This window comes from Pinus tabuliformis, chromosome X, assembly GCF_031772625.1.
Source record: "Pinus tabuliformis cultivar Carrire ecotype Pingquan chromosome X, CPIR1, whole genome shotgun sequence".
Classification (NCBI taxonomy): domain Eukaryota; kingdom Viridiplantae; phylum Streptophyta; class Pinopsida; order Pinales; family Pinaceae; genus Pinus; species Pinus tabuliformis.
The window spans coordinates 390079571-390091653 of NC_142308.1; the positions used below are offsets into that span (position 1 = coordinate 390079571).

A 12083-nucleotide genomic window follows, 5' to 3' on the forward strand; every position below is an offset into this window, starting at 1 on the left:
AGATATATCTTATGTATGCTTTTTTTGTAAATATGCCATTGTTTCATTGTTTCTTCTATTAGTATTATTATGATTGAATAAGCCAAAAACAAACAATTCCAGAAGAAAAATTCAATTGGATGGACTTGAAGTTGATTCCACCACAATTGGATGGTGACATTGACGTCGGTATTGGAGCTTCAGGAGCATCAAGTTGAGAGAGCAAGAATAGTAACGCAGAAAATGATCTAGAACATGACTTAGAGGATGCTGTGTAGTGATGATTACAATATGAAGACTTTTGGACTTGATTACCCATTTATACCCTCTATGTTTACGTGTCTCACATAAATGTAATTGCATATATTTCAAAACTTGTATTTCAAAATAATGTTAGATATTCACACCCTGCACCATAGATGAACTAACTTTCTATATTTGGTGTTTACTAGTTTAGATTTACATAGATGTACACGAATACATGTTTTCATTAGATTTTGATTATCTTGTGTTTTATTCAACGCAGATTTTATAGCAATTGTTCAATCACACTGGTTCGGCTCCAGTGTTTCTAATTTGAGCGCAAAACAGTTCCAGTTCTCATAACTTTGTTTCACTCGTACGAGATTCAGTAAAAAAATATGATGTCTTTATTGAGCTATTTTGATCTTCAGATTGTAGTATTCGACGATGGTTTAAAACATTGATCCAAGCAGAGGCAAACCGCTGAAGAGCTCTAACGCTAGAAATTCTTGTAATATAAAATGTGCATAAACAAGCAATATCATGTAACATATTACATTATATTATGGTGCATAAATAGCAAAACAGTGACTCTATTCATGATAAAAACACATTTTTATATTTCTCCATAACGAAAAGGTCAAGCTGGATTTCTCCAATAACCTCCACGATAAAACACACTATTATCTGCAGAAGATGGAGAAACTAAAATGTTTAAAACAAATTGACGATCACTCGATCTTAATACAACCTTTTTACATGGAAGATTAGTACAGTAACTGTGGGAAACTTGAAATCCCTCAATCACTAATTGAAAGAATTATCTCTAGCATGTAAATGTAATTATGTAATTCTAACAAAGTCCTGGAAAGGATGATGATATGGCCCGGAGACTCGTACATATTTGGACATTAAAAAAATGGTAACTGTGGATATACATGGTGAAAAAATCAACCAGTCAACCACAGCGGTTATATCAGTAAATACAAGATCAGACAATGGACACATTCGCTTGCAGAATCATACATATTTGAACAATGTGACATGAAGCCACTTGCATATCGGTCGAATAGGAATCATGATTTGTAAAACCCATCGGAGTTAGGATTAGGAGATTATTAGGAAGGATTTCTCAGCAATATTTCGTACAATAATATATAAATAAAGAATATGGACCATCATCAGTGCTGTATCCCTTTGGTAAAGAAGGAATCAATTGGGACATGTTTTCTTTTCTTTTGAGGACTCCCCGGCTTCTTGCCAACATATGGCGTCCCATGGGATGGCTGGCCGCCAGGCCTGCTAATTAAAAATAAACCCACCTTTTATAAATATACAAGTTTGCAAACTTAAATGACCCACTGAAAAATATATAGAACCTACAACATCTTGCAACATACATTGGGTAAAGAACTCACCATCTAGGCCTCTTGTTGTGTTGCATATTTAATTGTGCTGATGTGATAGATGGTGAGTCCTCCTCCTGAAGCATCTGTGCCAGATGGTAGTCGGAGTGTTCCTGCCTCTCTACAATAAAACTTGCAGGTAACTCAAACCCACATAGTGAGCAACTGGAATCATCTTTCCAAAACATCATGTCTGAGAATCGAGATAGCAAATCTACTTTATCCTGTCTCTCGTTACTACTGCTGTGCCATTCACTTCCCAGAGATTCATTAATATCTTCAATACAATTCCTTTCAACCTTTGACCTCGAATTCTTGAAGTTCCACTCTGCTGTGCCCAACTTATGCAAAGAATTGGAGCTAGCTTTCTGATTCCTGCCCTCATTTAAGCTTGGTTGTTCAAATTGATCAGATGCAATTGTAAGAGGTTCACCTTTAGTATGGGCTAGGTTCCCCTGATGAACACCTTCAATGAAATTTTCTTTTGACCCAAAATCAGCATGTGGATTTTCTATTTTGGCAGAGACCTGCTCAGCAAGTAGCCTTGATCAGTTCAATTTGCTCATTATATTCAAATAAAGTGTAGCTAAACCAACAGGAAACAAAATTAGATACCTTCTCAATCTCACTGGCTAAGCATTCTAATCCCCCAGTCTCCCTGGCAAATATGTCATGTTCCAATGTTAAGGGTTGTTGTGCCAAATCATTTACAGGATATTGTGGTCGATAATACTTGAGCAGACTATTACTTGAGTCAATATTGACAGCATCATGGCGATCAATTTCATTGCCAGGAATGGTACCTTCACTGGAATATGTCAAATCCATTTCCATATCATTGTAAACATCCCTATCAGTGTTTAAATAACTTTTAGAACTGCCACCCCGTTGAGTAATATTTCCTGAAGATAAATAGCTGGTAAGAGTTTTCTGAGTGGGATCAGAAGGCCCAGATTTTTCATCCTTGAAATGTGATATCCGGAGACCTGCTCAAGAAGTAGCAGTAGCACAGACTTTAAAAATAAAGCAATTTGCAAATAAAACAGTAAATGGAACAAGCTAGTAACATTATTGCATAAAGTGAGACCTGACATCCAATCACTACGCTTCTTGCATTTTTCATTTTGTTTCTTACCCATGTGATCTTACACTTAATCTCTTCTATTATCCATGGCTCTTACTTCCATCGCTATGAGAACCAAACTCATCATTGGATAGTATAGAAAATTATTGTAGTAAAAGATAATCTTGTGGTTCTTTTTGGAGGTGAAATAGTATCTTCTTATGTGTTCATATAATAATTATTAATAAATAGTAGTCATAATATGTTTCTAGTCCAGCTGAGTCCCACTGGTATACCAGCTATTGTAGTTGGTGGTTGAGCCACCCTCCATCTAGAATTTCTCAGGAAAAGGTGGAGAGCCTGCAAAGCTTTCCTAGACCCAAGAAAAAGTGAAAACTAATCACTTGAAGACAGGAGAATTTTCCAAAGATAGATGTAAATTTATAAAACTCACAAAAAGGCTACAACAGCAAACTGCTATACAACCACCTGGGAGCCTACAGGCATGGAAAACATAACTGTTACAGAGTCTTGATTTGCAGCATTTCAAATCATAGTCATTTTCTTGTACAGCAGAAGGAAAACAATGAACAAACAGACAGAAGTCATACTGGATATAGCAAACAAGGAAACTTTTAAAGCTACACAAAACAGAACACTGAAAATGCTATAAGTTTAATAAGTGTAGAGCCACCTTCTCTGCAGCAAGCTAATAGAAATAACAAATAAGACATCAAATTGCAAAAAGGAAAGGAAAGGAATAACAATGCTCCAGTAAAGCCATGGTTTCAGAATAAATAAAAGACAGTAGTCACAACAATACAAACCATAGGAAATTAGCATGCGTACCAAAGGCAAGTCAAAAACAATCTTTATTATGTAGTTATCTAGGTTCTACAATATGAATCTCATATTAATAATATAGTTATGATTACTTTAATATTATTCTTATTATTTAGAGTTTAGGTTTTTAATTTTACTTTAATCACTATTGTTTGTTTGTGTGTATACGAGTATAGGCCTTTCTTATTTTAGGCTTTAGTAGTATTTTATTAATTAATGTATCCTTAGGGTTTCTGATTTCTTAAAAAGCTGACCTATTCATTTCTTCTTTCTGGTCCCACATCATCTATATTTATTGATTTAACCCACATACCTGTTCCTGCAACTCATTGTCCTGAAGATGAATCCTATTGTGGATTTGAAATGTCAACCACATAAGAATGAACACTGTGGATCATTCTCCAGACACATTTTCTACAAATTCCAACTACAGAAATCTCCAAACAGTGATTAAGGTTATATATGATCAAAAAGTACAAAGGTAGGCAGCCAAAATGATATGACCTTAAGGGGAGCATATATGGAGTTAAATGTTTATGTAATGGCATAATGTATATGTTACCTCAAATCTCGCAGGTCTTGTAAGAGTAGCTCACAAAGCAAGAACTAGACCAAGGGACAACAATATGAAGTGTGGCCCACTATCACTACAGCCACTACCTCCTGCTCTTTTGTGGACTTTCACCACTAGAGAGGCTTCCCTATGTTAGGTCACCTAAAGGATCTATCAATTCCAAGGGATAAAGTAAAAAATAGGCTTAAGGAGGGCTGATCTACTTAAGAACAGGGCGTAGCTAGCACAAGGCAATTCAAATCCTCTAGTAGACCTAATTAAGGCACAATGTGACCTAGGGCTTGAGAATTAGCAAGGTAGATAGGTCAACCTAGGATCACAAGGCCAAGAAAAGGCTTCCAATATATGTATACCTTCAGTTCATGGAACAACAAGCCTTCAATAAGCCCCAAGTTGAAACCTAGGGCAAAATATGGCTTTTCTAGGGAAAAATATACCTAGGGCAAGGGGTGTTTTCCCTAAAATAAAGAGATTATCCATGGGAATGACTTGATTTGGAGGTAAATACCTTACCTCCACGTCTTGAATCCCTCTACTAAGGAACGTTTCAAACTCTAGTTGAAAAAAGTACTCTAGCACTAGCTAGCGGCCTACCTTAAGAGGCTAAAAAACAAGTCTTAGAGGAGAAAAGTGAATTTTAAGATGAGTTTCAGGATGATCAGCCATGCAACAAAGGCCAATGCCTTGACCTTGGCTGATAGAGCCTAGGGGATGGTTAAAGATGACTAAACCTTGGCAAAAGAATAAGGGAATAAGAAACCCTAGCTATCACTTTTGTGAGGGAGCAAAGTCAATGGGGACAGCAAGTTGATAGGTTCACCCATGGGATTATCATTCACATTCTATAAGTGGGTAATGCATGCAATACTATCATCAAGAGTCCATAGTATAATTTTCAACCATAAATTTGCATATATAAACCCTAGATAATCAACCATTCCATATTATAGGCACAAAATAACAAAGATTTATCAAATACAAGGTACACTAACAAAATAGAATGCATGAATGAGTCATTCATTGCTCCAAAATGATATCTCCAGAGCCAAAGAATAGCTCCATTAGCAAAAATCCACCATAGATCACATCTCCATAAAATTCAAGTCACAATTTAGCTAGGTCGAATTCTCTAAGAGGGATGAAATATTCATAAGTGATGATAATCAAATGAAATGAACCTATACTCTATTTATATGAGGATTAGATCACCTAATTATGATTTACAAAACCCCTAAAACAAGTTTAATTGCTAATTGACCTTGGGTTACAAGCCAACCCATTAGCTAACAATAAATTATGCCTAATTTTCTCACACGTGTGAGTTGTATCCTCTAAAATGCTAATGTCATCCATCATAAGTGCTCCAACTGCCATGTCCAAGGGTGATGAGGTGTCAAAGGAGTAGAAGCCTGAAACATCCAAAATTTGAGGGTTGGCCCTCAAATTCACCTCACTATCTCTTGTGGGGTCCCAAGATCCAGCTAAGGTGCCATAAAGTGGCCTCCATAGGTCTCCTCTATCAAACAAGGCCTCCTTCTCTCCAACGTTAGGGCTTCCTTTGGTGTAACAATCCCTCCCTAGTCTCTCACTGTAAGACCATCCTCATCTGGTCTTTGAATCAACTACTCCCCATCAAGTTGTGTCAAAGCCAGCCTGGGGACATACTGGGTCCAGTGGTTCATCCTGAAGAATCCTCAAAACCACATCAATGTTGACCAATGTCACGGATCTTGAAGGTAGTCTAGGACATGTGACATCTGCTAGTGCTGCTAGGAGGCTCGAGTCTCTCAATGTTGCACCTTCTTGGGCCAATGTACTTCTCTACAAGGCTTGGGTACATGTGGAGTGGGTGCCCAAATCTTGGGTTGTTGAACCACCTAACAAGAACAACATGGATTCGACTAAAAGCAAACATTCATTAGGGACTAAGACAATAATGCACCCAGGTGAACCAAACTTGAATGTTAGGGGCAATTAAATACTTCAAACAAAGATCCCCTTCCAAAATCAAGACCAAGATCTCACAAAAGTGTTATTTCCCTAAGTAGGGTTGGCTAATGGTTAGTCGTATTAGGTGTTTCCAGCCCCTAAGGGGCAGTAACAGTTCCCTAGTCCACCCTTCAATTGATAGGTGCTAGTGCACAATAATGTGGTAATGGAGGGGGAGAAGACTTCATGGTCAAGTGCTATGGTCAAAGAAACTAGCTGATGGAGGAATCCACATCCTGAGTTTATAGATGTGAGAGAGCATTCGTGGATGCATGAGCTACCAGTTCGAGCTTGATTTTTCCACCCCTCGTGTGCCTTTTAGCTCTTCTTGATTATTCCTTGTATTGCTACTTATAACTAAGAGTTAGAGCTTACTTTCTATGATGTAGCGGTTTTATTACCCCTTTAAGATGAAACAATTTATCACTCATTGAGGTTGGGACATGCAAGGGTTCCTTTTGATGTAATTGAGCATCATGTGCTCAGGAATCAGGTGATGACCATATGAGGTAGGTAGAGCTGATGTTAGGCTTTTTCCCACGTGCTAATTCTTATGTCCCAACCATCTTTTGCTTTTAGATTTTTCTTTATTTGTTTTGTTGTGGCCATGATATGCCTTTTCCTTTTATTTTAGCTAAATCAACCCCCCCAGGGCAAAGTTTCCAAGCCCTACTCAAGGTATGTGAACATATGAGTGCCAAATCTCCAAGAACAATGACAAGTTGTAACCGAAGAATGGAGATGAGATATGAGACTTGTAATGTGGCATGGAAGGTGTTAAATATAATATAAGGAAGATGGAACACACTCAAGGGCAGACTCACTATCCTCTCTATTTGGAGTTTTTGACACTTTCAACCAACCTATGCCAATCTGTAGATCTGTTTGTGAACAAGTTTGGTATGGTGCTCATTCTATATGAACAATGTACTTATTTTCGATCCAGGTCAAGGGTTTATGTAGAAGTGGATCTAAAAGGGAAGATCACTCCACTTATCTTTATCATAAATTTAGATGGTATTTGACAACATTAGGTCATATACCTTAATCATTCAAATGCTTGCTTTTCTTGTCAACCGAAAGACCACCTCATTCATGACTAACCCATCAAAGGCATTCTCCAAATACCTCCTAGGGTACGAAGTTTTACTAGTGATTGAAGCTTCTTTTCCCTCGTGGATATGATACCTTCTGGTTCTAAAATGACCCTTCCTTCATCTCTAAGGATGGAAGCGTTGTTTGTGCTGATCGGTAGTCACCAAATTGTTAAAGGAAATGTAACTAGGTTCGGTCTTCATAAATGTACTTTTGATATTTGTATTTATTCAAGAAAAGAAATATTAGTTTTATAATATATGTCAATGAGTTTTTGCTCATTGAAATAGGTCTAGCACAAGTTAAAGTGCTATAGGTGAGCCAAATAGTCAAAAGAAAATGTTGAAGACCTTAAGGGCATGTTGCACCATGTATATGTTTGTACAGAAGTCAAAGAATACTCCTCCAAGCAAAGTCAAGTCTCCTCCTAAGCAAAGCCACCATCGAAGAGTCTCCTCCAAGCATGTGACACCACCAAAGAAGCCATTTGAAGTAAGCATAACAAGTTAGCCTACAAACAGTCTACAAGTCGGCCTAAAAGGAGGGACAGTCCTCTATATATAGAGTGTGAAAATTCTATCACTGCAACATCTGATTTACTTTTCCTATTTATTCTTCAATAAGTTATTTATGAAATTCCTTCAATAAACATTAAAATAAATTCTGCTACAGATATCACACCGTAATATAGAAACAAACACATGTACAAGAATCAACACATTGACACAGATATTTTGGACAATAGTCCCCGGAAAAACCTAATGTGGGAAAAACAGAGTAGCAACAGAGAATTCTATTATTCAACAATTCTTCAGTACAACAGGGTGCCAAACTGGCTTACCCATAGAGAAAAAAATCTCCAGCACTTCTCCCAGTCCTAGCGTCAGCTTGGCTGACCTCTGCATGGCTCCCAGACACTCTGTGTTAGCCCCTGCTTGACTGCATCAGCCCTGGGCCTCTCTGCGTCACCCATGCAAGCCCTCTAGTGACTGCGCAATCTCCTGTTGCCTCTGCGTCTGCCTGAAATGCCCTGCGTATGCCTCTCCTGCCTTAGCGCTGGTCTCGTGTGCCTGATCTCGTCTCTCTGTTCCGTACTTGCTGCCTCCTAACTGCTCACCAAACCACTAGTTTTAATTTCTCAGCTAACCCCACTCCAGAAATTGAACTGACTAGTCTCCCTCAGTGTGTTCTCCAAGCGACCCTCAAGCCTCCTCTTATACTTTTCTCGTTGACAAAATGACGGCCAAGATTAAGTCCCTAATCAACAGCTAAGATTCACTCTAGCTTGATCCATGACTTTTGGACCCTTCTAAGACAGCTTTATATTAAATCGCATTAATATTTTATTTTCCCTAAGTTTAGACTTAGGGACTCCATTAAAAATATTAATTATTTTAATATCTCCCAAACTGTTTAGACTCCGCCCAAACCATTTCTGGGTATTGGAGATCTCGTGTGCTTTAGCCTCTCCACCAATTTTCGTGGCTAGAGCACATCCGATGCTACCCCAAATCAACACTCGCTCTTAGCGAGGACTGTGCTCTAGTAATACCCCTCACTTAGTATCACCCTGATCATCCGGCATCGGTCCCTGTGTTGATGCTAAGCCTCCCTGCCCAACATCCACTGCATTACTGCATCCTGCACTACTACCCATGGCTCTACTACTACCACTGCTGCATCTGTACGAAACTCCCTCTGCATCTGTTGTCGCTGGTCCTTTCTCCCAACACTGCATCCGCACTGCAACTCCCTCTGCATCCGTGTTGTTATCACTCCTATTTCTGCTACTGAAACGGGTTCTTTACCATCCCCATCTTTTCCCTGAAGTCGTCAAACTTTGTCCTTCCAAGGGCCTTCGTGAGGATGTCTGCCACCTGTTCTCCTGTAGGAGTGTAGCTTAACTGTATAGCTCCTCGTTGGACAGAGTCCCTGACAAAGTGACACTGGATATCAATATGCTTCGACCTATCATGAAACACTGGATTCTCAGAGAGCTTGATGCAACTCTGATTATCGCACATGATCCTGGTCGCCTCCATATTCCTTCTGAAGAGGTTCACAAGCAGTTTTCTAAGTCATATGGCCTCGCACGAAGCTGTGCTCGCCGCCATACATTCTGCCTCAGATGAGCTCAGAGCCACGGACTTTTGTTTCCTACTGCACCAAGAGGTCATTCCTGATCCAATGTTGAAACAATACCCAAAGGTACATTTTCGATCCACTGAACTTCATGCCCAATCTGCATCAATAAATCCACTCAAACTGATATCCTTACCTTTCGTGTACAAGAGTCCATAATCGATTGTTCCCTGTAAATACCTGTGAACATGTTTGGCTGCTGCCCAGTGTGCCCTCTTCGGTTCCACCATGAACTGACTAAGGGTGTTGACAGCATAGCAAATGTTTGGCCCTGTGTTGACCACATACATTAGGGACCTTATGAACTACCTATATAGGGTGGGATCAACATCCTTGTCTTCTGATGCATCAATCTTCTTCCAATTGGTGATCATTGGAGTAGCCATGGGTCTACAGTCCTCCATCCTGAATCTTTTCAGGATTTTTGTAACATACGTCCCTTGCCCAAGGAAGATTTCTCCCTTCTGCGGCCAAACTCCCAACCCTAGGAACTAATGCATTCATCCCAAATCCTTCATATTGAATTATGTGGCTAGATTCTTCTTGCAGTCCCCAATGAGCCTAGATGAACCTATCAGAAAGAGATCATCCACATACAATACTAAGATTAGCGGCTCGTTCTCTACAACCAGATAGTATAGATTCGGATCCGCGTCACTCTTGACAAATCCCATCTTCTGCAACTAGCCATCTATTCGACCATACCATGCTCTAGGTGCCTGTTTCAGCCCATACAAATCTTTCTTCAATCTGCACACATGAGACTTCTTCTCATGTGTCTCAAATCCCTCTAGTTGTTCAATGTATACCTTTTCTTCTATTACCCCATCCAGAAAAGTTGTTTTGACATCCATTTGATGAATCTCCCATCCCATCTAAGCTGCAAGAGATATCATAGCCCTAGTAGACGTATACCTGGCTACCGGGGCGAAGGTCTCCTCGTAGTCAATTCCTTCCTTTTGAGCATACCCCTTAGCCACAAACTTGGCCTTGTATTTCTCAACAATGTCGTCTGCAGCGTATTTGATCTTGTAGATCCATCTCGAACCTACCATCGATCTGTCTTGAGGCCTTGGCACTACCTCCCCGACATCGTTCACCATTATGGAGTTGTACTCCTCTACCATCGCGTCTAGCCAAACCTGATGTTGAGATGCCTCCTTGAAACTGGCAAGCTCCCCATCCTGAGCTACTAATGCCTAATATCTATCTTGTCGTTTTCGCTCCCTCTTATTGTTTCTTGGCTCACCGATGAAGTCATCTGCATATCGCAGAATTTGAGGAAGTTCCCTGCTAGTTCTTCCTCTGCCAGCAGGTGCTTCTGTTAGCTCCTCCTCCTCATCCTGAGAATCTTCCTGACCCGAGAAAGAATTTTTTACTTCCATTGCTTGAAGAGGCTTAACCAGCGGCGCCTCTTTTGACTGCTCCTCGAAAGGCATCTCACGAGATTTTCTAAAAGCCCTGTCCTCCATGAACTTTACATCTCGTCGAACTACTACCTTCCTGCTCCCTAGAAGGTAGATTCTGTATGCCTTAGCGTTCTCACTATATCCCATCAGATATCCTTTTTCCGCAATTTGATCCAGCCTCTTCCTCTTTTCCTCTGGTATGCGGCAATATGCTAAACTCCCAAATATCTTGAAATAACTGACTTCAGGTGTCTTCCCTGTGAAAACTTTCTCTGGAGTAATCTTGCCCAACGCCCGATGAGGAGTCCTGTTCTAAACATAGACTGTTGTGTTGCATGCTTCTACCCACACGAATTTCGGCATATCCTGATCATACATCATGGCCCTAGCTGCTTCTACAATAGTCCTATTCTTTCTTTCTACTACTCCATTCTGCTCTGGATTGTAGGGAGTTGTCCACTCTCTTTTGATGCCCTCCTTAGCGCAAAAATCAGTGAAGTCCTTATCGACATATTCTCCACCATTATCTGAGAGCAAAAAAATTATTTTCTTCCCAATCAGATTCTCCACCAGAGCCTTGAACTCTTTGAATCGACAAAAAACCTCGTCCTTGGTTTTCAGAAAATAAATCCAAGTTTTTCTTTTATGGTCATCAATGAAGGTAAGGAAATACTCGGCACCACTAAGAGCTTTGACGGACATAGGTCCATAGATATCTGAGTGTATCAATCCTAGTACACTCTTGGCCCTGTGTTTGCTCCTAGGAAATGTTGCCTTGGCATACTTTCCTAGAGCGCATCCTCTGCATACATCATCTCGTTCCGTACTCAGATCCGAAACTCCTGTTACAGTGCTCCTGAGAATTCTCAGAGCTCCATGGTGCAAATGACCCATTCTTTTGTGCCATAGTTCATTCAAGTCTTTGTCTCCATGATTGCCTATTAGTGCCATTGGTGATTCTAGTTATAATCTATACAACCTGTTACTTTTGATCCCGATCTGCAATTTCTTTTTCCAGCTCGGGTGTTTGACGTATACCTTCTCCTTGATGAAGTAGACATCATAGCCCTTGCCTTGAAGTTGTGACACGGAAAGTAAGTTCATCCCCAATCCTGGTACATGCAGCACATTTGTAGCACGGAACCATTCTCTCGATTCTGTTTGAAAAGCTATGGTACCCTTCCCTACTATAGTACACTTTGCCTTGTTCCCCATGGTGATCTGAAAGCCCATCTTCTCTTCTCGATATTGTGACAAACATTCCCTGATTCCCATCATATGCCACAAGGCTCCACTATCTATATACCACACTTCTGATGATGTAGAACTAGTCATACAAG

At 39.9% G+C, this 12083-nt stretch overlaps 1 protein-coding gene across 3 annotated transcripts in view; it reads right to left on the minus strand.

Moving 5' to 3' along the window:
- Positions 1-1042: 1042 nt before the first annotated feature.
- The window catches only part of LOC149140176 (DNA/RNA polymerases superfamily protein), a 341649-nt gene continuing 330608 nt past the window's right edge, over positions 1043-12083 (minus strand). For 2 of the 3 annotated variants that reach the window (XM_089447575.1, XM_089447577.1), the window contains 3 exons: positions 2244-2614; positions 1641-2155; positions 1043-1524 (listed from right to left, as the gene is read on the minus strand). In XM_089447575.1, coding sequence (XP_089303701.1) covers positions 1404-1524; positions 1641-2155; positions 2244-2614 — 1007 coding nt within the window. In that variant the 3' untranslated portion in view covers positions 1043-1403. The remainder of the gene's footprint in view (positions 1525-1640; positions 2156-2243; positions 2615-12083) is intronic. The other variant, XM_089447576.1, reaches the window with a different exon arrangement.